This window comes from Aaosphaeria arxii (assembly GCF_010015735.1).
Source record: "Aaosphaeria arxii CBS 175.79 unplaced genomic scaffold BU24scaffold_1, whole genome shotgun sequence".
Taxonomy (NCBI): Eukaryota; Fungi; Ascomycota; class Dothideomycetes; order Pleosporales; genus Aaosphaeria; species Aaosphaeria arxii.
Genome location: NW_022983474.1, coordinates 2,602,626 through 2,630,168, shown reverse-complemented (window position 1 = coordinate 2,630,168; position 27,543 = coordinate 2,602,626). Strand labels below are relative to the sequence as shown.

The window sequence follows — 27,543 nt, the reverse complement described above, 5'->3', positions numbered from 1 at the left end:
TTCGACCTTTGGCTTTCGGAACGCCACTCGTCGTGGCTGTGCCACAAAGATCTGCACCTCCGACGTTCGAAACAAGTCAAGTTGTTTTAGTATGCATGACCAGGAACACCAATCACATGCAAGGACTTGATATTTCCCTTCTCTAGAATACATAAAAAAGTGGCCAAACCTCGCGACTTGTTCGCTTCGCTGGCTGGATATCCTCTGACACGCACGTCCACGCAACTTACACTCACACATCCCTAACCGTCGGGGGCGCATCGTTGCCACCGCCGGACGCAACCCGCTGCTGGGCCTGGTTGGCCGGTCCTCTGAGATTGAGGCTGCCAATTCGCTGCACCAGATTGCTTCCCACAGCGTCGACAGCCCCTCGTGGCGCCAAAAGGGAAGGTGTTTGAGCAGCAGTCTCCTGGACCCTGAAAAGCCTTATGCTAGTGTTGTTCCATACGCCAGCGGTACCCTTGGCTACAACCATCTCGCCCGCAAAGACGAAGCCCCAGAGTAGTGATTCGTACCACCCAAGCGACAAGGGTGACCACTCGAACAGGTGGACCCTGATGGGCGAGGGCTCGATACCCCGTACTTCTGTTTCTTTGATTACCTGTAGGGCCGCTGCGGTGTCGTTACTGGCCCCCCCATTAACCCTAGGAGCAAGCTCCGAGATTAGCATCAGAATCGTGTGCAACGGCAGCTCTGGGAGCCAGCTTTCAATCTGTTGATGTGGTTAGCCAGAGCTTGCAAATAAGACTACATCTACTGACCCATGCTGTTGATGGCGTGAAGAATTCGCTAGCGCCGAGAGTAGGGGTTGTCACGCTGTTCAAGCTGGTTGTGCTGTTTTGTCGCGAGAATGCCGGTTGACCGATGGGCCTTTTACCCCTGGCCTTCTCTGACATGCCACGTAGTTGCAATGGTACAGTGTCGTCGACTGATGATGCGATCGACGCACTTCTTGACGCCCCCGAAGGAGATTGCAATGGAGAGCGTGGCTGGTGCGCGCCATTGTCATCGGTCTCAGCATCGGAATCATCATCGTCTCCTATGGCGAATGCGCTGTTTTCCTCTGGTACGTTACTCAGAGTGGGAGTCCTCGATATCGTCGGACTCCGCAAACTATCAATCGAATCGGCTCTGGGTGCGTCGCCCCCTTGCTCCTTCTTCTGTTGACTCTGGCGCTCAATCTCTTCCTGGCCACTCTCCAATGTGAAATCTCTAAGGGCTTGGAATCTCTTCCGTGATCTCAGGATGGCGTAGGCCAAGTTCGGATTTGCTGAAATGCGTTAGAATGACGTGGGGAATCCTTGTGTTCCTTGACTTACTTGAGTATTGGTGCTCAATCATCGCATTCAGCGCCTCAAGTAAGGATTGCAGAAGCGTATGGTTGTTCTCGTTTGCAAACAAGAAACTCGGCGAGGACATTGATGCGAACAATTGAAGTAACTTTGAGCTAGGTGCCCGTCCCAGGTTTTGTACATACGCTGCTATATTATTGATGATAGCGAGCAGCGCTGGATAAATCGCATCCAATTTACCCTTGCTGGTTGTAAGAAGTGTATAGATAGACTGTTTAAGTCAGTACAGAACGAATTGAGCATACGATCACACTCACAGTGATAAGATAGTCAGCGTAAGTTCCATGAAAATTGGGGATCCGAATGCTTGCTGGGAGTGACTCTTGGTTCTCAAATGTCTTGTTTAGACTCTTTCCAAAGTGCGGCTCCACACTCAGGGTTTGTAATACGAAGATGCACATTCGAATCAAGCCTTGCCGGGCGGGATCATTGCGCTGATCAATGGCATAGTATAGCACCAATACCATGAAGTCATGCGCACGGTCAGTATCGATGATGAATGAGCGGAATCGCTTGTTGCACTGAAGTGCTTCCCAGAATAGCATGATCATTTCGGGAGCCCACGTTAGCGACTTCGAGCTTCCCGGTAGATACGTGGATGTGGCTTGGAGCTATGATATGTTAAACAGTGAAGCTTAATGATAAGAGGGAGTGTTCCGAACATACTGGCTGGTTGAGAATTCGAGTCATGCCATCGACCAAAAATTGGAAGTCCTGCGGCCGGTGCAGTCGCCCAAGAAAATGGCGGAAAAAGTTCTTTGGTGGAGGGCCATTACCAGGCTCGGGGATCGGATATAGTACAAGCACAAGCAGAAGTTGCAAACAATATGTGACTAGAATCTGCTTCTGGTCTTTAAATACGACATGGTCGTAGGGAACACGCCATGATGCAGGGTTGTATTTGAGAGTCTGGTGATTGTCAATTCCTACGAGTAGCAACAAGAGGGCACAAGACGTACAGTGTTCAGCAATGAGCAGAGAACGGATAGAACTACTTGCTTGTCGGGGCAAGTAGCTAAGTAAGAGATGGCTTTGACACCCTTCACTGGAAGAATATCTGACGTGTATTAGAGCATTTCCAAGCATACAAAGCTGACAAGACCTACTTGCGGACATGTACATAGACTTGCTAGCAAAGGTGAGTAGCAATCTCAAGATCTCTGTTCTGTTGTTTTCGAATTCTTTGGTAGATGCAATAGGCGTGTTGCAGCCCACGCCACTCTGCCAGATTGCATACGTAACCTTGCTCTTGCCGGCTGGCACCTTGGGTAATGTGAACTCCGAGAAGAAGAGCAAATCAATGAGAGTATCTATGATCTCCTCTGCGAGCGGCTTAGCTGTCTCAAATTCGGGTTCATTGTCTGTCGGTGTCTGGTCCGGGTCCGCTTCGTCGAATATGATTTCTGTCTTAACGATTTGTCCCCGTCTACTTCTTTTGCGCCGCGCACCCCAGAAAAACTTGTCCTCCCAAGACTCGAGGTGTTCTGCCTCATAGATGAAGGGCAGTATCCGTGTAAGGACGCGAATGCAGTTCAGGGCATCTCTCTCAGGGGCGAGTTCGGGATCGGGGAAGGAGGGGTGGTTACGTAGGACGCACAGCCGTGAGGTTACAGCTAACACCAGCGTCTCGAGATTCGCAAGATTATTGTCGCGTGTGCGGCGTATGTCTGCGGGGGAAAAGAGCGAGAATACATCTTCAGTGGATTCGGGAAGCTCCCAGAACTGTGCGCAGCAATTTGTCAATAGATGTCCACGGTATGTTTATTCACACGAGGGTTGCCTACGCCTGTCCAGTATGCATCATCAGCGGGGATTTGCTTGGGCTCCGAAAGGCGGAAGATGCCTTGCTTGAAGCTGAGTTTGGAGTCTGAGGCACCCATCGAAATGCATATCACCTCAAACGTCCATCAGCTAGATACTCGAAGCAATCAGGAGAGTCTTGGTGAGGTTGGTAAACCACGGTAGATTGATTGATTGGAGTGATGCGCTTGGTTGCAAACTGGACAAACAACCCCGGTACTGGGACTCCGCGCCTCCGCCTCCCCGTCCGGTCCTCTCACATGCGGCCCTGACCTCAACGCCAAGAAGTCCCTTGACATCTGCCTACTTACTCGGAGGCTCGTATTATACATCCTTAACTCCAACCTCTTTGTTCCTTCCTCACATCTCTCCAACATATGCACGTTCTGCGAACCTGAGTCGAGACGTCGTATCCTGCGTTTGCAGTTCTGTCGTGAGATTGAGACGACCGCATCTCGCTCGCTTTTCCGAGTCAACGCCACCGCCGTAAGACCACGCGAACGCTTCTCTACAATACTTCGATCCCGCTTCCCCTTCGACATCTAGCACATCATCCCCGAGACCCGCAGCCTCTGCGCAACTTCTTCACACGCCCCTCTTAAGATGGCACCGAAGCGCAAGGCACAGACCCAGGAGGTTGCGGCGGAGGATGGCTTTGAGTTGGAGCTTGAGGAAGCGGCATTGTCGGATCAAGAAACGTACGACAAAGTTCGAAATCAGTTCGACGCGGTGGCTTTAAGCAAACGAGCTCGGGCTGAACGTGGCACGGATGCTGCCTCGTTCATGTTTAAGAAGTGTGATCAGTGGGACTCCAACCTGAAGCCTGATCATATGAACCGCCCGCTGTGGATTGACGACGCGGGACGCATCATTTTAGAATCATTCAGTCCAATATTTGATGAAGCACAGGACTTCCTGATCAATATTGCAGAGCCGCAGTCGCGCGTTTCCCGTATGCATGAGTATTCTTTAACCACACATAGTCTATTCGCTGCCGTCTCAGTCGGACACTCAACCAAGGAAATCATGCAAAGGCTAGAGAAATACTCCAAAACGCCATTATCTCCTACGCTCTGCAAGTTTATCGAGGGCTCTACGTCGTCATTTGGTAAAGCAAAGATAGTTCTGAAGAAAACGCTTTCATATATCGAGAGTGACGATCCTACAATATTACAAAGGCTGTTGCGCGACCCACAGATTGCACAATGCAGAGCGGACACCACTGATGGTTTGATACAGGAGGCCGCTCCCCAAATTGGCGTCATGGCAATTCCTGGAACAAAGTTGGCCGCCGGAGCAAAACAAGTGACACAAACTACGGAGCCGGATCAGAATCCTGATAATCCACAGAATGTCCAGAATCCCGGCGATATGATAGCCGCGCTTAGGGAAGACGATGAGGACGAGGAGGTTGCGCAAGTCCATTCATTCCAGATCAACAAAGCAGACCGAGAGAACGTGATTAAGCGATGCCTTGCCATTGGACTGCCGCTGACAGAGGAGTACGACTTCAATAACGACGACGTCAATCCAAATCTGGAGATTGATTTACAACCTCATGCTCAAATTCGGTACTATCAAGAGAAGGCACTAAGCAAGATGTTCTCCAATTCCCGTGCACGATCGGGAATCATCGTTCTTCCCTGTGGTGCTGGTAAAACCCTTGTCGGCATTACCGCAGCCTGTGGAGTAAAGAAATCCGCACTCGTACTTTGCACGAGTGCTATGTCTGCCGTGCAATGGCGAGCAGAATTCTTGAAGTGGTCCAATATAAGTCCCGACGACATCGCAGTGTTCACAGCCGAGAACAAGCAAGCCTTTCCCCGACAGGCAGGTATTATCATCAGTACATACACTATGATCACTGGCTCCAAAACACGATCCTATGATTCCGAGAAGGTGATGAAATTCATCACTGAGCGCGAGTGGGGCTTGTTGATCGCAGACGAGGTACACGTCGTACCAGCGAACATTTTCAAGAAAGTTACATACAACATTGCTTCTCACGCGAAGCTTGGTCTGACAGCTACCCTTTTGCGAGAGGATGACAAGATTGAAGATTTGAACTTTCTGATAGGGCCCAAACTATACGAAGCCAATTGGCAGGAGCTTTCAGAGCAAGGCCACATAGCAAGAGTCCAGTGTGCCGAGGTTTGGTGCCAAATGACTCCGGAGTTCTACAGCGAATGGTTAAAGCCGTCGACAGTCCAGAAGCGAGCAATGTTGTCGATCATGAATCCACGAAAGTTCCAGGCATGTGAATTTCTCATCAACTATCATGAGGCACGTGGCGATAAGATCATTGTCTTCTCCGACAATGTATATGCGTTAGAGAAATACGCACGAAAACTGAAAAAGGCATACATTTATGGCGGTACGCCGCAGGCGGAACGACTTCGCATCTTGGAGAACTTCCAACACAACGAAGCCATCAATACCATCTTCCTCTCGAAGATTGGGGACACCAGTCTAGATCTCCCAGAGGCGACGTGTCTCATCCAGATATCCTCGCACTACGGCTCGCGCCGTCAAGAAGCCCAGCGTCTGGGCCGAATCCTAAGAGCGAAGCGCCGAAATGACGAAGGCTTCAACGCGTTCTTCTATTCACTGGTATCAAAGGACACAGACGAGATGTATTACTCATCTAAACGTCAAGCCTTCCTTGTAGATCAAGGGTACGCTTTCAAGGTCATCACACGCTTGGAAGGAATAGAGCAACAGCCCACTCTATCGTTCCGCACTCCACAAGAAAGGCGTGAACTGCTACTTGAAGTGTCACTCGCCAACGAATCAGAGCTTGGCGAGGAAAGGATTGCTGGAGATCTCTTTGGTAGCAAATTCGCATCCAAGGGAGGCAAAGCCAAGCGAGCGGGAGCGAGACGTACAGCTGGAACGTTGTCTGACTTGTCTGGAGGGCAAGACATGGCATACATCGAAACTAACAAAAGCCGGAACAAGGAACTCAAGAAGAAAGGCGTCCAGAACAACTTCCTCAGGAAGATGCAGACATCTCACTCGAACCTTAAAAAGGCGAACAAATAAGTTCACAACTAGACCATTGATTCGTATCACGAGAGCGGCGTTTATAGATTGGAATTTGTATGGTCATTTATCTACAACTACCTAGGTAGGATTTTTTGGCAGCTCAGGTTAGCATCAGGCGGCGTTGTGTATTCTTCACTTTGGGAAAGCAAGCTCGGTGTCATATCCAGATTGGTTTCACTGTATACTATTACCATTGATGATCAATTACCACCAAATATTTTCCACATGCCTGTGAATATCTTGCATTCATTTGCTTGTGATACTCGAATTTACTCGTACGAACTGTGTAAGGTAATCATGACTATTGGTGTGTTTTGATGTAGCAACCCAAAATAGAAGGGGCAATGCCTCAATATAATTCGTTAGGACCCCGCTTGCCCGCCTCTCCCGCCTTCCACCCGTCATATCAACCCCTCAAGATTTACACCGCGGAGATGCTCCTATTGCTCCACTCCAGAATTTCATGATGATCCCATAGTTCATACCTCGTATGGAGTACTGATTGGCACTTTAAGCACTGTGAGTCCTTTGAGTTGGGCCTGGAAGGTTGCTCAACGACGTCACGAGTAGTTGTTCACTTCCAATGCAGGGCAACATTGTCCCATGAATGACACCAGCGATGTATCAGCTCTAAAAAAAACCGCGTCAAGACACATTAATTAGAGTATCTATACTCCGTTCAATGGAATGAGGAGTAACATCAACAGTGGGTGTCGATCACTGCCGGAAGAGCTCAAGTACAATTGCATTCAACTTCGCCGATTACTGACCCCTCAACCTGCCATCTGGTTCCTCGCCTTCCTCCGAGGTTCCAGATATTCAAGAAATGCGAGTCCCTGATTTTGACAGCTTGGAAACATGGTTCGCGACGCGCGAAGACCCGGGGCATCCGGATCTATCTACCGAGCCAGCGAAAGGAAGGATTCCAATTTCAGATGTCAGTTCGATATACACTAAAGGCAGTCATAGGATATCAAGCTTGAAAGCGTCTTAGCTGCTGGTACAGCCTCACAGAGCGTTGAGGCCCAGAGCAGCCGAATGGCGACAAAAAGGGCTGTATTGGGAGCCACCCTCACTGTTCCGTGTAATGTCTTCGCCCACCATTTGAAACGAAATGACTGAAGCAGGAAGGCAGACACCCATGAGCAATACAGTCTGACATGACGCATTTCATTTTGCCTCCTGCAAGATTCGGTCAAAAGATTGATCGTCCTGATTGCATCATGTTCTCTCCTGTTCCCTCAGTACGTTACACATGCGCCCATAAACAGTCAAATACACAGGCTTTGGTCGTACTGATGGACAAATGTCGTGAAAGTGATGACCTATCAAGATTTTGTACTCGGCAACAGCGGCATGTTTCTGCTCTACTCAATTTTTGGTGACGTTGAAACAGACTTTTAGGCGCCGCCCTGTCTGGATAGTAGCCCAGCAGCGTGGATTCACGAATGCTCAGATCCTGGCATCTGACGCGCACGCTCTATCTGCATCTGAATTTGTTTAGTGCAACCATATTCACAAACCCGATGGTCTGGTTATTTCACCAGATACATCGTCCGGGGGCATCTGCGACATCCCACGGTTACACACTTGTACGCTCGTCACTACGCCTTGTCGATCATTATTGAGAGAGAAGAGAGAGGAGCACAACCGCAATTTGGTGCGCCCAGGCGAATCGATTTATCCTTCCGGATTAGATTCCGACGCAGAAGTGGTGGTACTACGTCAGGGAGTGAATATTGAATAGTAATTTTGAACATGCGGCATCTTGCAAGCGATGCCGCTTGAAGACCCTGCGCCATTAGCATAACGCAATACTGATGGCTGTCTGACACGAATCCCACCTTTGGGCCAGCGCGAAGCTCCATGGCTGCCGTGCAATCTCCAAAGGGCTTTGAATGGGAAGAGTACCAATGTGGCTTGACGGAACAATGTCCGTAGATGAGACCAGACGAGGGCCACTGGGCATTAGTGGACGGAGGGGCCCGGTAAGCCTAGCCGCGAATTACCCTACAACAACACTTGATTTGCATACGAACTGTCAGACCGAGATACAGTAACTACGGGAGAATAAAAACCCCTCTACCGCTATCATGGCATGCATGACGAACAACGAGTAGTGATGGCCGTCGTTGGTGGCGGGGTGGAGTCCGTCAGTCCGCGGACCGATGGTCGACAAGCGGGCTGATCACTAAGTCGTTTGGTGGTTGTTGAATGCTCACCTCGTCTGGGAGGTGAGGGTACGAGCCACCGAGCCACCGAGCCTACGACGTGGGACTTGGGTGCTTCCGCTTGGTAGTTACTCATAGCTTGTGTTACTACGCTTGTCGGGAGGGTACCATCTGGAAGTCGTCGCTCATGCATTCTGGCCCTGCCCCATCCCATGTCGTCTCCTCAGTCAGGGTCAAGTTCCTTGCAAGCCATAGCAGCCAATGCGCCGGCAAGCCTTCCCCACCGAAAACCCTGTCTCTCCTCCCCATCACAGGCACCGTCGCCATAACCTTTCACAAAAAAATGCTGGGTCCTGGTAGTTGTTGACATTGACCGCCACTGACTCGCGCATCTTCGACCTCTCAACCCCCCGTTCCTTTCATGACCCCGTCCCGCAATGCTCACTTGCCGCAAGTCCAACTTTCCAATTCACCAGCGATAATATGGCAAACTTTCGCCCTCTTCAGCCCGCGCCAATGGATCAGGAGCAACCGTCACATCCACAGGGTAGACCAATTCTAACACAAAAGCCAAAGAGAACAGTGACATTGGGTGCCTGCGTTGCTTGCCGGAAACGGAAATCCAAGGTAAGGGCTTATCGCATATTACGAATAAATCTTCAGATTACTCAATTTGAATAGTGCGATGGCATCCGGCCTATCTGTACCTGCTGCACGCAAAAGGACACAGAATGTATTTACGAATTGGGGCCAAATGAGAAGCCGTCCCAGGCAATGAAGAGGAAAAATGAGGAAATGCAAGGGGAGCTTTCAAACCTGCGCCAGGTCTACGACTTCCTTCGACTCCGGCCTGAGCAAGAGGCTATGGAAATATTCCGACGAATACGATCTGATCCTCCCGATTCATTGACTCCTACACAGCATATTCAGGACTTGGCCGACTTCGTGCGCCATGGGGATCCGTCATTGCAACACTCATTACCTCCATCTTTAGCTCACCGACCTGAATCCTTAACACTACCCCCATTACGTATGGCCCTCGACTCTTCGAGTAATGACCCAAGCATACTGTCAAGCAATTTCTCCATCGGCAGCCGTCTTCCTTCAATCTCGTCAGACGGACCATCAAGTCAAAGGCGAAGACATGATTCCGATGTCGATGTTTCTGCACAGTAAGTTCTGAGCGTCCAGTAATCGAATGCATACAATGAGATTTGACCGAGTATAGCTTAGATAGCCAAGGATCACGTCCTCGCCCCATCTCCATACAGGCAATGATTCATCAACCTGGTTTCACGGAATCCCAAGCTCCAGCCGATGTGCGACTTCACTCAGCAAGGAATTGGACCAATGCCACAGATGATACCAATCTTTTGGTGCATCTCATGTCTGCATGGCATCGGTGGGAGTATCGCTTCTATCACTTTCTCGATTGGGAGATATTCTTAGATGATATGGCGAGCGGCAGGACTGACTTTTGTTCAAGATTGTTAGTGAATGCCATGATGGCGTCTGCGAGTGTAGGACTTCTTGATCTCTGTGTGTATCTTCTATTTGCTAACTCCTGCCACAGTTCCAATCGTCCAAGGTCAAGGATAGGTCTAAACCGTTCTCCGACAGCTCATCAATAACTCGATTTTACAAGGAAGCGAAAGCGCTTTGGGAAGCAGGAGAAGGTCAAGACAGCTTGACTAGATTACAGGCTGCAATGTGTTTGTATCTCGTTCTTGGGAAGCACGGCCGAGACAAAGTTGGTTACACCATGCTGGCAGAAGCCTGCCGGATTGGACGTGATCTCGGCCTGTTCCGCCTTACGTCGAGCTCACCAAAGTCTTCGTCGGTGTCTTCTGCAAGATGGGAGAAGGCGCGAGCAGTAACTGCTTGGGCATTGTTCAACTTCCAACTGTGAGCTCGTCAATGAGAATAAGTCTTTCGAATTTAACTGACTATTGCGGGATAGAACCATGTCTTTTACGTTTACCTTTCCAGCTCTCATAAAATCTCAACCTCCGCTCGCGATTCCTTACGACGATACCCCTAATTCTGAAGGTATGAACTTTTCAACAAACCCATTCAGTTGCTGACAGTCTAACCAGCTCTGTTTCGTTCTGAATGTGCACGACATGTTATTCTACTCGACTGTGGAAAATATCTTGGTATGGCTGATGATAATGACAACGAAATCCCCCCAAAACCAGAACAAGTCGAGGTGTTCTACAACCGCTGGAAGCTTTGGTATGACAACAGGCCAACTTCAATCGAACCGCATGCAAACCCCTCCCCCGAGAATCTTCTGACCGCGTAAGTCATCTCATGTAGATGCGCAAATTAGTATTGACTAGACACAGGATGGTATACCACATCACTATCATAAGGCTTGTGCAACCATTCGTAAGCCGCGACAGCCCAATCGAACGGATACGATCGTATCAAGACCGGGCTCGTCATCTAACCTCCGCTTCGATTGCCGAGATCCGCCAGCTTCTAACGTTACAAGAGATACACCATGGGTGGAAACACGCCATACCTTATGTCCTACATCCAGTCATGGTTACCAGTTTCGCATCGCTTGAGGAAGTGATACTGGAGGAGGAACTCAGGCGGGAGCCAGAAGGTGGGGTTGCCTATCAGGGGCTTCTTACCTGCCTTCGGGCTCTGTCCGCATTGTCCCACACTATTTTCTATGCCCAGGTTCTCTTCCGCGTTCTTGCGCAGACCTGCCTGTCGCTAGAAATGAGGCTACCGCCGGATATGCTCGACTTACTGGACCTATACCAAAGCGATGAGTGGACAAAGAAAGCTGCCGCCTCGGTGAGCAGCCAATACGTGGCCGACCTCAGGAAATCTGCGTTGGACATTGACAATGCCCGAATGGACAGCATCATAAGCCAGTGGGATGAATCTCTTGCACTGGGAACGCGTTCCAGCAGAGACTCGAGCAGAGCGACATCCGGCAATAGCGACATTGTGAAACCTGAAGAGGTCTAGACGGTTCAACAATGTCTTGGCATCAAAATCGCTCCAGATGCAGTTTCATTATTGCATCCAGATTACGTGCTCCCTGGCGAATTCGACAAGCGCAGTCTGTTTTGCTGTCCATGCAACAGAGGGGAAGATAAACTTTCGCATATTTTCGATGACAGTTCCTCGGCAAATTTCCTTTTACGGGGTTTCCCATTCCTATCGGCGCCCTGCGGTTGGCTGCTTGTGTTGCCTTGTTCTCCTCATCGTCGAACGAAGAAAAGGAAAATTAAGGACAGCCCTGGCCGAAGGAAGCCGGACCTCAATTTCCGATTGGACGCGTATCCGCGTGCACTTGCTTGCACGATGACCCGAAGTCGTTCCGGCCCAGCGATCGCACCGTACCCACACTTCCACATTCACATTATTACCCCCATTATGTATGCAAGCCACGAGAACTCGCAACGCCACTTTCTCCCGGATATTGTATCTTCCCAAGGCTGCAGTTACAATACGCTCGATTGTCCCTGGGTGGAGACACCGCTGGCTCTAGGGCCACGGTCAAAGGCATGCGGAGTCGCGGACTCCAACCACCTGACTCTTCTGGATAGGCCCTGTGCCCACACAGGAGTATGACCTCAGTGTGGTAATTGATATGCGATGGGGCACAGAAGCCTTGCGAATTGGGGTATACGACAGGTGGGGACCCAAGGGCTTCTTTTGGTCTTGATCCTCGGCGACAGACCTCTTTGGGTGGTGATGTAAGCATCAGCAGCCAAACTTTGGGGTGTGGAGGAGCTGTGTGCAGAGGCCTCTCAATGCCACATCAACTTCCAAAGCCACATTTGCCGTTTGGTAGGTTTGTACAAGGCATGTACTAAACTACTAATTAATCAACGCTTCTGAGACTCGTCTCGTGAACCATTCGTGTCAACGTTTGTAATCCATGTCCTCACATCGAAAGCCATTCCGGCCAACCTCGGCCGAATAGTAGAGGATTTTCCAACACATACCTGCGGACGATCTCCAAACCCGAAATGATAACATCGCTTTCCTCGTACGGCTACTGCCGAAGCAATCATATAAAAGTAATGGAAATTTAGGAATAGCTGTCTACAGATACAGTAGTGTACTCACTGTGCTGGATACAAATTGGGTGATCCATTTTTCTCGGTCTAAATACGAGGTTACCTTGCGGGAAAGAGGACAAGATAAACCTTATATGCATGCACCGTACACCTCGCTGCGATTGAACCAAATTAGCACTGGCTTATAGAACTCAATCGGAAAGCTGCTCCGCTGCTCGATGGAGCAATTCTCCGGCCGACCTTAGAGCGTCGCTCATCTTGACAGACGTAGACTAGCATTCCAAGCATGGTTAAGAAATCCCACCCCAGCACACTTCGTCAACCTGCCTCGTACCCATCCACTCCACTCGACTTAACGGAACACTCCGTCTGCAGGCACAGAAAAGTGTCAATTACGGAGTTAATCACTAGAGATCCGATGGACTCAAACTAGGGCCCTCTAACCAAGGCAGCATGCTTCCATTCGCCTAATATTCCATCGCTGCTGCCGAACGTATCTTTCACCCATACGGTACGGGAGCGGTTCTCGGGACTTCGAAATAGCCGCAAACTCTAAGCGCTCTTGCTTGTAACTAAAGTGTTTCGCGAAGAGGTGCATGCCGCAACAACGGCAACAGCGGCATCCGCTACCCTTGCGCATGCTTCTAGCTTCTAGGCTCTCTGCCCTCACCTGGTGAATTATTCAAAGCACGGGAATAATAATAAGTGGCTGTTCCCGATGTAAATCTCCTGGGGTTCGAAATAGTCATGCCGATGTATCGCCATAGTTGGTGTGCCGATCATTTTCGGCCAGACATGAATACATAGCAGGAATGGCCTGGCTGGCCCCCTGTAACATATCACACAACCTGCTATCGCAATTTGCCTCCGTTATTTCTCTTTTCCCCTCACCAAAATCTGACCGATGAAATTGCCATCATGCCGTGGAAAATCGACGCTGCGTGCTACTTTCGAAAACAATCACGCGGGATGCTCGCTCGCCAGAGATTCCCTGAAGCCTAAATAATCTGAGACATGAATAAATCCTGCGAATGCTTTATTCGTCGAGTACATATGTACAGTACGTCACAAAGATAAGCTTGAGTCGAACATTTCGCCATTGGCCAGTGCTGCCGTGCGTGATAATCCCAGTATTTCACACAAAAGTTTGATGACTCGAATCACATTACATCGTGGCACATGCTTGATTAGCACCCTGCGATGTGAATGTTTCCAAATCCTCCATAGCCTGAGGATTCATATGGACACAGCCAAATCAAGGGCATTCCCAATTCAAGCTCACCAAAAACATCTCCCGAATCACAGCATAATCCAGAGCAGTCGATTAAGCGTTAAAGCATTACCATTCATATCATTCATTCGTTAATAACTAACTACGACGACCATGATAAAAAAAAGGATCGAACCTAACATGGGAAATAACATATAAGTCTAAAACATTCGCAGAACCGTTAATCGTAGCCGGAATAAACTCCTTCGACGCCCTTGAGAGATGATCTCCTCCGAAAAGATATGGGTGTGTATCTGTCAATTTTGGTCGATCATGATTCCTCCATTAGGAAAGAAGTCCTGGGTGCTTCGGACCGGGGAAGTTGTGGTGGCACAATACCCAGTATGCCAGACTGCCCGCATGCGTAATACATGATTTCCATGGGACCCTGCATACCGGAATTCGTTTGAACGGGGATGGGTGGTGATGGGCTGTCGAATGGCGACGAGCAGCCATGTGAGGAGGTCACTCCGGTAAGGCTGATTGTGTCGTGTTTACTTTCAGCTGAACTTGAAATGGGCATGGGTCTAATTTGTTTCGAAGTTCAGTACTTGGCGGTGTCGTCCCGCTCATGCATATCATTGTTTCATCAATTTGTATTTCACTGGTCTGCCGCGGCATTCCCATTCGGCCCATCTGCAGTCGTCGCACCAGCCTCGGGCACTGTAGACTGCTGAGCTAAGAGCTGTTCTAAAGCGTCCATGACCGCGGGTTGAGCAGCGAGAGCATGGATAAGCGCTGTTTCGTTGAATTCAAAGACAGGGTGGCTCGGCTCCTCGAGTTCCTGACTGTCGGGTGACCCGTAGTCTTCTTCGTCCTCGGTGTGGATCATGTCCGACTCGGCGATGCCTTCCTGCAGGACGTCGAAGCACACATTCTGGTTTCGAAAAGACCATTTCGGGGAGTAGAAGTCGACGCCCCTGATGTCGACCGAACGGTGGACGCGCACGATGATCTCCTCTAGGTCTGGGAAATCCTTCTCAACTGAGAGTGAGAGGTCGTACAGTGAGTCTGAACATCTGTCTGTGTGTTGCTCTTCCTCGAAGACAGTCAGAGCTAGTCGCTCTAGTGCCGGAGGTAGAAGCAAAGGAAAATTGACCTCGATGTCTTCATGTATGGAAAGGTTATTGATATCAGAGTCGGAACCACTATCGTCGCCTTCCGGATCCAGAGCACGCTCCGGAAATGCTTCGAAGGGCGCAGCGAGAGTGGTCAATTCAGGAAATTCTTTAAAGGAGCTGAAACGCCCTCGAGGGTAGAAAACAGTGTTCGGCTCCCTGTTGGCGTTGTCATCAAAATCAAATAAACAAAGGGTATCCTTGTGCTGTTTTAATGCATTGTAAAGTGTGGTGTAATTCACTTGATGCGTGTGAGTACCCCATGCGTGGGCTGTTGCTGTGTACACGAAATGGAGATGTGTCAAGCTACGACATGCATTCATCAGAATGGCAAGGCTTGAGCTGGCGATGAAGCTATGCAAGATTATCAGACGAGAAACGGATGAGAATCGGGTATCGGTTTCAATTTTGTCGAACGTGATGGGGCACGTATGCACTTCCTGGAGCAGCAACTCTTCGAGCATAGGTAGACGAAGAACGGGATAGATTTGCTCAAGAGTCATGCCAGCTAGTCGTAGACGTAGGATGCGCAGGTGTTCGAATCTTTGCGCGTACAAGGGACGGTCGGTCAAGCCGTTGGTCAACATGGTGATGATTTTTGGCGTGTAATCTATGCGTGATGGATAAAATTGAGCATAGTATGAGTTTGGGGTGTCATCCTCAATGCAGAGAGTGTGAAGGTTTTGAGCGTGCAGCATAGCTAACCTGAGCAGATCTGGCGATTGCCCTGATGAGAAGTCTTTGACCCATGCTGAGCGATCAGTCACACCTAGGGCTTTTAGACTTTCGCGTAGAGCCCGACAGTCTGCGGAAGTAGGTTGGGGCGGAGCTGCTGTTACTATTGAATGGCTGATAGGTGTATTCAATTGCCACGTGATATTCTTGACAAAGCGAGCAAGTTCAGGATTTGCGAACAATGTCTTCAAAAATCTTGCTGAGCGGCCTGGACTCAGGCGACCGTTGAACCACTCATAGAGAAAGTTGTTCGCTGTACGGTTGAGTCGGCGGCTAGTCAGTGACATGTTGTAGTAGGCTTTTCGCTTTTGGAAGGGGTAACCCGGGACAAGTGACAATATACGTAGAAGGATTTCATCTGGCAGGCTCTCCAGGTAGCATTTGGGGACATCCTCTGTTATTTGGTCTGCGTCCTCAGGCAAATTTGTAGCAACTGTCTTTCTCTTCTGCCGTGCAGAGGCTCCTGGCGCGATTGCAGTCCTGGCCTGTCGTGCAGCTGACGACGCATATGGATTGCTATCTGACTTGCTTGTTCGATGCCTTCTTGGCCTAGTTGTGTGTGTAGGGTTGTTGGCTGACATTTGTCGACTGGAACGTCGTGTTGATGGAGCCATATCGAAAAGTGCTTTTCCACCTAGATAGGTAATCGTCGGAGTACCGGCAGGAAGCCGACGTTGGCGAGGCTTCTAGAAGCCTTCAAGAAATTGTATGCGGGTAAAAAGAAGTGTTGCAAAATGGGAGTCTCGAGGTCGTCAAGTTTCGATGAGTACAAATTTGGAGTAAAGCTTCATCTCATCCTGCGTTTAACACGACATTCAAGACGGTGCCGCAATCATTCTACCCACATACCTTTGGGCGCCTAACTACCTAGGTGTCATGCGGAGCTTTGCGGCTCAATTTGAATCAGATGAAACGACAGAAGAACACAGCCAGAACCAGTGATAGATGATTATGAAGGAGTTCCTCGAATATTATCGCGATGTTTGTCAGTATAAAATGGGAATCTTCAGTCAAAGATTGCGGCGTGGTATGTGATGTTGAAACGCGAGGGTTGACTCGATGGCCCAAGCTTCCGACACGTGATTTCGTGTATCTCCAGCTCCAGCCAATCAACTTCATTGCTTTCTGGTTCCGGTTCAACGGCGCCACGGCCGACCGCCGCTGTACTCGATTTCCAAGCAACTCAAACTCGAATTAGATTCGGAAATCTTCGATTGACTCAAGTGGCAGCATAAATGATTAACCTCAACACCAACTTAACTTCCCTGCCCGCCAAATCACCTCTACGCACGCCGGATTGATAAGGACTCTCTGGCCACAATGGGACTCGATAATGTCAACAACATCTTACTGGTGCTCTCCGGAAAAGGTGGGGTAGGAAAAAGCAGCATCACAACCCAACTCGCCCTCACACTTTCGCTACAAGGCCACTCCGTCGGCGTCCTGGATATCGATCTCACCGGACCTTCCATACCGCGATTCTTTGGCATCGAATCCTCCAAAGTCAGACAAGCCCCCGGGGGCTGGATACCCGTCCCAGTGCACGACGGCCAAACTCTCCAGAACCATCATCCCACATCAACCGACCCGGCTGAATCAGCAAGGCAAATAGGGCCCCTCTCATGCATGTCCCTCGGTTTCATCCTAGCATCGCGCAATGACGCTGTCATCTGGCGAGGCCCCAAGAAGACAGCTATGGTCCGACAGTTCCTGAGCGATGTGCTATGGCCCTCGCTCGACTATCTCCTCATCGACACTCCGCCTGGTACTTCTGATGAGCACATCTCTCTGCTCGAGACCCTCCTCAAGAATACTTCATCGCCCACAGCACCCCCCAACCAACTTGCAGGCGCCGTTGTTGTGACGACCCCGCAAGCCATCTCTGTGTCAGACGTGAAAAAGGAGCTCAATTTCTGCAAGAAGACGGGAATCAGGGTGCTCGGTGTGGTAGAGAACATGGCAGGGTTCGTGTGTCCGAACTGCTCAGAGTGTACGAATGTGTTCAGCAAGGGTGGCGGAGAGGTCATGGCCCGCGAATTTGAAGTCCCTTTCCTCGGCAGTGTGCCGATTGACCCTGCTTTCGTCATGTTGATCGAGGAAGGCACGAGACCGACCTACCCGGCCGGTACGGTGATAGCTGGGAGAGATATGAGCGTGGAAACGAATCAAGATGTGGGAAAACAAGACTTATTGGTAGACAAGTACCGCAGTTGCTCGCTGGCCCCGATGTTCGATGCTATTGTTTCAGGACTTGTTAATGATGTTCGGAGTCGAAAATAAGCAGCAATGTAAATGTCAAAATTTCAAGTTGACAGGTATGGCGACATTAAATCAAATCTGATATCTAGACTCACAATGTGACACTCTACTGCCGTCACACCCAATTCGCATAGAGATGTACATACGAACAAACCTGTATCAAAACTCATCAATGTCGGCAGCGAGACAAATGCTTTCATTGTCACAAAGTAGAATGGGACATGGCACTCAGAACGCTAGCAGGGCATCATATCAAAATATTACATCCAAGAAACCGAATGAATTTCAAGTACACAAATTATTTCCCTCTGACAAACAACTCCTACACCTCCTCCACAACAACTGAAGATCGACAAATGAAACCGTTTTCATGATATCTTACCCGTCTCTAGTCACCTTCAACATATTCCCCACTGCTTATGTTCACCTACTTGCCTACTTGCACTTAGGCCTCTCGATCACCTCCTTGCAGCCTTGATCATCGGGACCGCAGAGAGTGTTGCAGGTAACACCAGGAGCGACGTAGACGTATGGCTGTCCTGCAATATGGATCTGCTTGCTGAAGTCCTTGGCGTTGTGTCCATCAGCTCTGTAGCCAGCACGGCAGGCACAGTAGTATTGACTTCCTCCAGTGGTGACACAGCCAGTGGTAGTCTTGTCGCAACCAGTATCCCATGAGAAAGGATCGCAAGCCTTGGGGCAAACCTCATCGAGAGTGTCGCCGGTCCATGAGCTACTATCCTCGCTGGACTTCGTCTCTTCGGCCTCAGGGGCAGGGGTTTCCCATACCACAAGAGTTGAAGTGGTTGTGGAGTATGTGGTGACAAAGTCAATGCTTGTGCTAGTCTCAGACGCAGCGGTTGAAGTGCTCTTAGGGACAGTCACAAAGGTAGTCTTGGTCGTGGTCGTGGTTGATGTCTTGCCCTTGGACGACTTGGTGCTGGTCGCTTTCTTGCTGGTCGACGTCTTGGTGCTGGAAGACTTGGTCTTGGTCTTGGACTTGCTGGTAGATGATGACGATGAAGATGTTGATGAAGCACCCCAGCCTCCATGTCCACCTCCATGTCCACCTCCTCCGCCGCCAGTTGGCTTTCCACCGCTCAAGTTTCCACTCCAACCGCCCTCTTCTCCCTCGCCGCCGCCGCTTGGCTTTCCACCGCCGCTACCACTCTCACCACCAGGCTTTCCGCCGCCGCTGCCACTCTCACCACCAGGCTTTCCGCCTCCGCTACCGCCCTCACCACCAGGCTTTCCACCTCCTCCACCTCCACCTCCGCTGCCTCCATGCTCACCTTTGCCACCTTTGCTACCCCCCTTTCCGTACTTGGCCTTGCAAGATCTCGGGCACCGGCTCCTATCTCCATCGCCGTAGCTGTCATCGTCATAAGAATCGTAAGAGTAGTCCTTGGAGGGCCAGTCAAAGTTCGAACCTAGAGGAGCACGAAAGGTACCAGAGGCACTATTGGCAGATGGAAGATCGCGGGCGTGGACGCGGCGGCGGCGGCGCTCAGGCTTTCCACCGCTCTTGGAACTTTCCTCGCTCTCGCTCGACTCTTCTTCAGAGGACTCTTCTTCACCCTCGGGCTTTTCTTCGGACTCGGACTCGGACTCTTCAGGCTTTCCACTGCTTCCCTCAGACTCAGAAGATTCAGGCTTGCCACCGGCACCAGCAGGAGGGCCACCAGCACCAGCGGGAGGGCCGCCACCACCACTTTCCTTGTCAGGGCCGAATCCACCGACGCCCTTTTCCCAGCTGTTGTCCTCGCTGCCAGAGCCGCCCTTGCCTCCAGATCCGCCTTCGCCTCCGCCTCCGGATCCGCCCTTACCACCTTTGCCGCCACCGTGGCCTCCTTTACCTCCACTGCCGTAGGGGTCGCCGTAGCCATCGCTATAGCTGTCGCCATAGCCATCATCGTAGCCGTCTCCATAGCTGTCACCGTAGCCATCGTAGCCGTAAGAATCATCATAGCCATAACCATAGTCGTCGCCATATCGGCTCTTGTCGTAGCCATAGCCGTAATCCACGCCATCACCAGCACCATACCAGCTATCGCTGTACCCATCATAGTCATAACCTCCGCCGCCACGCTTGGCAGCACGGTAATGGTCGTAGCTATCATAATCACCATCACCATAGGAGCCATCGCCGTAGGAATCGTCACCATATGAGTCGTAGCTGCTCTCACCGTACGGATCATATCCTCCATCATAGGAGTCGTACGACTTCTCGCCATATGGGTCATAGTCGCCACCATAGGAATCCTCATAATCATAGCCGCTGCGCTTGACTCGACGGTAGTATTCCTCGTCGTAGCTCTTGGAGTAAGAATCATCACCATATGGGTCGTAGCTCTTCTCATCGTAAGAATCATATCCTTCGTCGCCATAAGGATCATAACTCTTATCGCCATAAGAATCATAGTCGCTATCATAGTCACCTCCATAGGAATCTTCGTAGTCATATCCACCACTGCGCTTGTTTCGGCGGTAATAATCATCATCGTAGCCGTAGTCGTCGTCGCCATAGCTGTAATCATCATCCCAGTCATACTTAGAGCACCATTCAGGGCACTCCTCGTCGTCGTAAGAACTGCTGTAGCTTTCGTCACGACCCCAGTGACCACCATGGCCATAACTACCTTTGCCGTGGCCGTGGCGGCCCTTTTTACCGTAGTATTTGTAGCCATAGTCATCATCGGCGGCGTACCTCGGGTCGGCATCTTCCCAGCTGTATTTATCACTATACGGGCGTCCGTATGGCCATCCGTTGGGCAAAAAGCCGGAGGACCAGCTTGGAGGGAAACCGTAAGGATGGTAAGGGTCGTACGGTGATCCATACGCAAAGTCACCTGGGACTGCAGCAGCAGCAGCCTGTTGCTGGGCAGCGGCAGCCTGAAGATTGGCGGCTTCAGCAGCGGCCTGAGCAGCGGCAAGGTTAGCTGCCGCAGTTATGTCGTCCACGAGTGGTACAGGCGCGGCCACAGAAACTGCTGCGGCGATCGGACTCGCTACAGGGACCACCGGTGCCTCCACAGCTAAACTAGTTTGTCCTGCAACTGGAGTTACCTGGGGAATTGCTGGAGGGAGGGGAATCGCTGATGCCGCAGGTGTTGCTCCGGCCAATGGTACAATGGAAGGTGGAACAGATGGTTCAGCGGATGGTTCAATGGCTGGTTCAAGCGATGGTTCAACGGATGGTTCAAGCGATGCTTCAGCGGAGGCTACAACAGATACGTCGGCCTCGAGTGGAACCTCAGAATTCACAGCGATCGGCCCGAGACTAGGAAGTCCTGGAACAGGTAGAGGAAAATCAGGGAATGGGAGAGGAAGGCCGGGAATGAGCGGCGGGCTGCTCGCCTCAGGTACCGTTCCAAAGGGCTCTTCAGTTGGCTCTGGAAGACCTGGAAAGGCCGTATCGAAACTGTCCGATGGCAGAGCTTCGGGTGATGGTTCTGCGGGCAGTCCGAGGCTCGCTTCAGGCTCAGATGCACTCACTTCAGGTAGCTCTGGGGCAGCAGCAGAAGGAGCTGGCGCAGTTGCCAGAATTGGTACGCTCTCTGCGGATGGGGCCTGCGCGGATGCGGCCAGCTCAGGTAGACCTGGGGACGGAGGCAAACCAATTCCAAAACTCGCCTGAGCAGAAGCAGAAGCAGCCACGCCAGCTGTGCTCGGTAGAGCCGTACTACTTGGGACTGCTGGAGTGGGAGGAGGAGCAGGAATGCTGGGAATACCAGGAGCAAGAGCAGGGGTAGGAATGGACTGCTGTGTAGCTGCGATTGGCGGCGGCGGAGGAGGAGCTACGATGGGTGATAATCCGCCTGTTGCAGGAGGGGGAGGGGGGCCTTGTGGTGCGCCCAAGATTGGAGGAGGTACAGCTGCAGACGGCGCTGGAGCAGCCGTAGCAGCTACAGAGGGAGCTGGAGGAGGCGTGGCGGCCAAAGAAGGAGTACTTGGAAGGGCAGGGAACGCAGGCAAGAGTTGGGCATTCAGGGCCTGCGTGAGCAGGGCCCCGACGAAGATGCCCCTTACCATGGTGGAAGGCCGTCAGGAAAGAAACAATAAAAGAGAGACTGGACAAACCTGTCCAACAGAATGAATGAGTGTGTCAGTATCAAAGAGTGACAACAAGGAGAGCTGCCCAAGACTTTGGATAAGACATGAGGCTTCCTTAGTTATAGCTGATTTGCTAAATTCTTCCCAGTGCACGATCAAAACAAAAATAAACCGAGAACACTGCTGTCAGAAGGGAGAATCGACTGCCATCTAGCTACATCGAGGGCATAATGGCAAATGGCGCTCGAGACATCACAAGACCATTGGACGGTGTCCATGTCCGCTAGGCTATCAGAAGTGTAGGAATGTATCGTAGATTGCATGTGTTTACTTGCGCTCCCTGGGTCCTTTTCTTCCTCTCGACTGGAATGCGGAGAAAAACACAAGCATGACCGCAAAGTAAGCATCCATGGCCCGTTACTGGGAAGCAAAAGGTTGGTTGCTCCTCGACACCTTGCAGCTCCTTCTTGAATATTAGTTTGCATTCCGCCCCACCACTTCAGCACTGCAACATCTCCAGCGCCGAGAATGTGTTGGCAAGGGGTACTGACTTGAACCAGTTAATTGATATGTCACATCCCAACGACATCTCGTGTTTTGGCGCAAATAATCACCTTTTCAGTCTCTGGTGGCAGCTCAAGGTTTCCAACTACTGGCCAGGCTTGATTTGTTTGTGCTTCATTACCGTCTTCACTTCAACAGCGAGGGCAAGTTTCATGCACTGATATCTCCTTCTACGTTAGATTAAGGTCAGCAAGAGTCGTACAGAATCTACAGAGTACAAGGTCCGCGGTCCTTGCCCCTGTCTGATGCCAGCCATCTCTTTTTATGGTTTCCTCACCAGTTCAACCGCGAATCTTGTATTGACATCCCCGAAAAAGTGTCATGTTAGAAACCAGAGTGATTAATCGGAGTATGGGGTAAAGGATAAAGAGCGCATGTTGCATTGATTTAGAGATAGGTCATCACCATGGACAAGGAGCTCTGTAGGAGTTGCTACAAGTCTTGAGTCGCATCAACACTGGTATGCTCAACATGGTGGGACAGTTATTAACGTCACTGGACCGATTAACACCTCTATACAGCCTGATACGCTCCATTCTCTTGAGATGGTAACCTTCTAATTTGCAGACAATCTACATTTGGGTTGTTGAACCGGATCAGTGAGGGATGAGGAGGATATCGTTACACTAACGCGTGCATATGTAACGCGAAATTCGTCCAATCATGATTGACGTGTGTTCATCCAGTTGTTGATAGAGGAATCACTCAATCAATGAAATCATATGTACGGTCATTTGGCATAAAATCAGTATAATTGAATCTTCCTATCGCCACCCACTTTAGTTATAATCACACTGAGGTCCTGTAGCCAGACTTCCTCGAATAGCAGCCCGTGCCTTTGCATTTCAAATCGAACCATTCCATCACAACATCTGCTTGATTCGGTATGTCATGAGTAACGCCTTCGGCCTCATACGCTTCGAATGTTGTTCCGTATCGATACCGTGTCCATCCTTTGAGTGGCGTATTCGGAGTAGTTGAAGTTGGAGTGCTACTCAGACCCAAGACAGCCGTCCATTGCTTGATCTCTTCTTTCAAGTTTTGAGGAAAGAGAATATCGTCTTTTGTGCCGTGGAAGACCTGAATCTTCGGCCTGAAACTGTTGTAACCCGGATACGCCGCCTTCACTATAGCTGCCCACTCAGTGCCATTCTTGATGATCTTTCCCTTAGCACAGTCGTCGCTCCATACACCGAATCCATCTGCTGCATAACATCCAAAAGGAACACCCGCCCACGCACTGCCGGCGGCAAAAACGTCCGGGTATGAACCGATCAGAACGTTCGTCATCATCGCGCCTGAACTCGTTCCAGTGACGAACACTCGATTCTTATCTCCTCCATACTTCTCCAAAGCCCAGCGGACCATTGATACGATGCCCAGCGCATCTCCACCACCATTGTGTGTAAGAGACTGCTTGCTGCTGACGTCCCAGCATTGGTCTGCTTTGTTTGGAGAATCAGGGTAGATGGAAATGAATCCATATTGATCTCCAAGTGAAGCATACGGCCTCCCCCTAAAAGCATCCTGAGCAGTTCCGTGGCACCAATGGGGAACGACTAGGATTGGTGGTTTTGCGGTGAGGTTCTTTGGTACGTAAATGTACATGGAAACATTGCGAGGGTTGGGACCGAAGTCTTTAATCTGGGTAAGTTGAGAGCTTAATTGCTGCGCTGAAGCAGCAGCAGCAAAGAGCACAGCATACACTTTTGATAGCAACATAGTTATTGAATTGCTGTGTTGAAATGACCCCTCTGAATGCTCGAGGTGCTCGGAGCCATTGGATTTATAGACGTCCGTTTCGACGAGGATGTTCAACGAGGTTACCCTTCACCCGCACTGCACTAAGATTTATACTCCACTTTAGATGATGATCTCTGTTAACAGCCTGGTTTCCATCATGAATCTACCAGGTCGTCGGCCCTCGTTCCGCCATCTGTAGGCGCAATCGTGGGAACGCTCGAGGTACGATTGATCAGGCTAAACCCGATGAGACACGGAGGGACAAAAAGTAGATGAACTGGGTGCAATAATATATACACCCATACTAGCAGCTTCCTCGATGCTGGAATATGAACATCAATTGTCCGTCTTTGCGACGTAAACTTCAGGTCTTCCGCTTCAAATGAGGCATCGATCATGAACGGAGCGAGTAGCTGCTTCTACAAGACCGAAGGCCCGAACCCTATTCTGCTAATACGAATTGAACATTTGCTGTCGGACTTGATTTAAGTCTACGGAGCCTGTAGATGCAGTCCGAAATTGTTGCAATGTCTTGAATCGCATGCTCCCAGTCCCATCAAGATGGATTGGATTGGATCCTGATGCAGGTACTTATGCTCATGCAGAGGTGATGCGCATCGCGATGTAATAAAGAATCTAGACTTTCGCCGCTGCCGAGACATCATCCACGGGTTCTCATAGACGGAGATTGGCTTGTTTGCTTCAGATAGAACTGTTTCGTAGCAAAACCGTGTTGTGGTCTCCAGTCGGAAGAGTTATTCTTGACGCTCCCGACCTTGATAATCGCAGACTCGAAGACGAGGTTGTGTGTACCAGCGTGCAATGTGCAGATATGATTATAATGTTATAAAGATGTACTGCTCCTATGACACCGCCCGCGCAACCGAAAAAAATGCGCGGCCAGCTCTAATGGAGCACCAGAGATCCCTCTCCGCATCGCTGAATCGCAGACGCTCAATGTAATAACTCGGACGCTCGATACAAGACGTAAAGAAGCGGATGAGATGAGTGGCTGAACTGTCTAATAAGATGCGTTGTAGAAGCAAGTGCAGCAGTCGATTGCAGAAAATTTAAGGGAGTTTGGCGCCAAGGCGCTTGTGACTAATCTCGCGCTTCGGCCTTCTCTGGCAGTCTTTTGCAGGTCTGGATGGCGGACGAGCCAATGGTGCGCGGACGGCAACCATCAAGTGTAGCACAGGCGCACGTCATATACCCAAGATCACAGCCTCAAACATTAATAATGCTGGCCCTTCATTTATGATCACCATCTACGGATGCTCTCCACGCCGCTTCCGATGAAGTCGTTTCTCGTCTTGATAAGCCTCGACAAATTTTCTCTCATGTGTAAGCACGAGACGAAATCGCAAAGATGTATTACGAGACACTTGCTTGTACTCCTACAGCGGAGGCTCTGTGTAAAGTGTTGAGACAAGATATGACATTCGAATCGGCTACTATGCGAATATAGATATCATAATAGCTTATAATAACATTATATGTCGCTTCTCTGATGCTCACGAAACAGGAAGTATCCACCAGCGGTTATCAAAATAGTATCGTGATTGAAACAATGGTCAATAAACCCGCATTCAATTTCATAACACTTTCACACCCAGACGATCTTAAAGACAAGGATACGCAGAAGAACATTCGACGCCTGGCAATGGCCGAAGTGGGAAGATCACGAAGAAAGCCGAAGACTGCACGCGCAAAAAACGAAATTGCACTGCAGTGGAGAAAGGAGGACCATCCACTCCCTCCAGGGGATTTTGATAGATTGGGGAGCGGAACCATCGATCCGTTCACACAATTCCCAATTGAACTAGACGATACTGCCCGGGCCTTAGTTATGTTCAGTGAGTAAAGCCTCTTAGTACTTATATGATATGCATTCTGACCAACAAACATAGTTTTTCAGCAAAATAGTACACACTCCTCCCTCCTCCGTGGGTCCTGGTGGCCCGTTGGGCTGTATGATGCTGCTACATTCAATAGTGTGCTCTCCAATTCCCAAGTCTTCCTGGGAATGCAGCAAACAGGCCAATCCTACGCCACGGAAGACAGTGTGGAAAGCCTAGCGTACTACTCAAACGCTGTCCAAATAGTCATGCGAAAGCTTGACGATCCAAAAACCCATACCAGTAAAGAGCTTCTTGGTGCAGTAGGATCTTTCGTCTGCCACAATGTTCGCAACTTCGCAAACAAATCCTTCTTTTCTCTCTAATAGCAGCTAATACGGATATAGCATATAATAGGTGCATTTGATCATTGGGCTCAACATAGACAAGCATTACTCACGATCCTCGATCTGAGTGGTGGTGTCGAGTCAATTAAGAATGAAGATCTCAGAATTACCATGTCATGGTAGGTGAGACATTGTTATAAGTACTTGAAATGCAAAAGCTCTTATACTGACAAATTTTTAGGTGTGAACTGGGAGGAGCATTCGCACTGGACATTCCGACCATGATCCCGATGCCATCTAAATGGTTAGCAGACTCCAAATCGCCACCTGGTTCACCGCGACCTCTAAGTGCGATATCCTTGCTCTGGAAGCGCCAATTTCCAATGAAGCAGGATTGGATAACAATCTTCGATGACATATCTCAACTCATCTCTCGCGATCGAGCACTTACCGACAAGCAAATCGAGGCGGCAACTGCAAGTGGCGCTTGGACTGAGCCAACAGTCATCCGCCTGCTTGCAATCAGACCATTACATTTGGGGATTTGCCCTGCCAGTATTATTGAAGAGATATGTCGGTTGGGTACACTTCTCTTCATTGCTCCGATCTGGAGAGCGATGGGTGCGAGTCCTGTATGGACGTTTACTTTTACCCGTAAACTTCTTTACTTACTGAACAGTTACGTTATCGACTGGCAGGATGTTAAACCTCTATTGATATGGAGCGTATATTTTGCTGCCATTGAGACGAATGACGGGACTGAGAGAGCCCAATTTTGCTCCATGCTTGCAGTACTAATAACGAGGTTGCGGATACCTACGTGGGAAACGTTGATGGAAGTCGTCAAAAATGTTTTATGGATGGACAAAATTTTCATCGATAGTGATCACAACATTCGAAAAGAGGTAATGTCACATGTAGAGAAAATTCATACAAATGAATCTGATCCTACGTCAGTGGGCTTCTGAGCAGGTAATTATAGTAGATATAGTAAAGCATAACAAGAAGCGAAAAGACTATGTTGTATTATTAGGGACAATATATAAGAGCATAATTTACGAGGATTTGAACGATCACCAGATACTTCAATAAGAAAAATTCTCGATCTCGTTTAGAAAGCGACAACAAGAAAGTTCCCCTGAGTTTTGAGGAAGATTAAGCTCCTTACGAAACGTGAAGTTCGTATTTCGTGTAGTTAC

The 27,543-nt window shown here is 49.8% G+C and overlaps 8 protein-coding genes across 8 annotated transcripts; 4 read left to right on the top strand and 4 right to left on the bottom strand.

The window, feature by feature from the left end:
- Positions 1 to 232: 232 nt before the first annotated feature.
- BU24DRAFT_339610 (uncharacterized protein) lies at positions 233 to 3,232 on the bottom strand (the record flags this gene model as incomplete). The annotated part of the gene is made up of 8 exons (XM_033523190.1): positions 233 to 712; positions 762 to 1,270; positions 1,320 to 1,563; positions 1,610 to 1,963; positions 2,019 to 2,261; positions 2,312 to 2,409; positions 2,459 to 3,074; positions 3,137 to 3,232. 8 exons carry the CDS (start codon positions 3,230 to 3,232, stop codon positions 233 to 235), a joined length of 2,640 nt encoding a protein of 879 aa, XP_033389632.1.
- Positions 3,233 to 3,410: 178 nt separating this feature from the next.
- On the top strand, positions 3,411 to 6,416 carry BU24DRAFT_416956 (TFIIH basal transcription factor complex helicase XPB subunit). Its single transcript, XM_033526591.1, has one exon. It carries the CDS (start codon positions 3,756 to 3,758, stop codon positions 6,192 to 6,194), a length of 2,439 nt encoding a protein of 812 aa, XP_033389631.1. The 5' UTR covers positions 3,411 to 3,755; the 3' UTR covers positions 6,195 to 6,416.
- Positions 6,417 to 8,717: 2,301 nt separating this feature from the next.
- Positions 8,718 to 11,561, top strand: BU24DRAFT_18465 (uncharacterized protein). The gene is made up of 7 exons (XM_033521655.1): positions 8,718 to 8,995; positions 9,050 to 9,540; positions 9,597 to 9,888; positions 9,942 to 10,273; positions 10,329 to 10,417; positions 10,465 to 10,669; positions 10,717 to 11,561. Exons 1-7 carry the CDS (start codon positions 8,852 to 8,854, stop codon positions 11,354 to 11,356), a joined length of 2,193 nt encoding a protein of 730 aa, XP_033389630.1. The 5' UTR covers positions 8,718 to 8,851; the 3' UTR covers positions 11,357 to 11,561.
- A 2,727-nt stretch (positions 11,562 to 14,288) lies between these two features.
- On the bottom strand, positions 14,289 to 16,154 carry BU24DRAFT_404317 (uncharacterized protein; the record flags this gene model as incomplete). The annotated part of the gene is made up of 1 exon (XM_033525636.1): positions 14,289 to 16,154. The coding sequence occupies one exon, from the start codon at positions 16,152 to 16,154 to the stop codon at positions 14,289 to 14,291; it is 1,866 nt and encodes a 621-aa protein (XP_033389629.1).
- Positions 16,155 to 16,728: 574 nt separating this feature from the next.
- BU24DRAFT_416948 (P-loop containing nucleoside triphosphate hydrolase protein) lies at positions 16,729 to 18,108 on the top strand. Its single transcript, XM_033526590.1, has one exon. The coding sequence runs from the start codon at positions 16,861 to 16,863 to the stop codon at positions 17,818 to 17,820; it is 960 nt and encodes a 319-aa protein (XP_033389628.1). The 5' UTR covers positions 16,729 to 16,860; the 3' UTR covers positions 17,821 to 18,108.
- A 126-nt stretch (positions 18,109 to 18,234) lies between these two features.
- Positions 18,235 to 21,831, bottom strand: BU24DRAFT_404315 (uncharacterized protein; the record flags this gene model as incomplete). Its single annotated transcript, XM_033525635.1, has 1 exon — positions 18,235 to 21,831. One exon carries the CDS (start codon positions 21,829 to 21,831, stop codon positions 18,235 to 18,237), a length of 3,597 nt encoding a protein of 1,198 aa, XP_033389627.1.
- Positions 21,832 to 22,773: 942 nt separating this feature from the next.
- Positions 22,774 to 24,226, bottom strand: BU24DRAFT_18391 (carbohydrate esterase family 1 protein). Its single transcript, XM_033521648.1, has one exon. The coding sequence runs from the start codon at positions 24,136 to 24,138 to the stop codon at positions 23,206 to 23,208; it is 933 nt and encodes a 310-aa protein (XP_033389626.1). The 5' UTR covers positions 24,139 to 24,226; the 3' UTR covers positions 22,774 to 23,205.
- Positions 24,227 to 25,729: 1,503 nt separating this feature from the next.
- BU24DRAFT_404313 (uncharacterized protein) lies at positions 25,730 to 27,312 on the top strand (the record flags this gene model as incomplete). The annotated part of the gene is made up of 4 exons (XM_033525634.1): positions 25,730 to 26,015; positions 26,070 to 26,344; positions 26,405 to 26,523; positions 26,586 to 27,312. The coding sequence occupies 4 exons, from the start codon at positions 25,730 to 25,732 to the stop codon at positions 27,310 to 27,312; spliced, it is 1,407 nt and encodes a 468-aa protein (XP_033389625.1).
- Between the last annotated feature and the right edge of the window lie 231 nt (positions 27,313 to 27,543).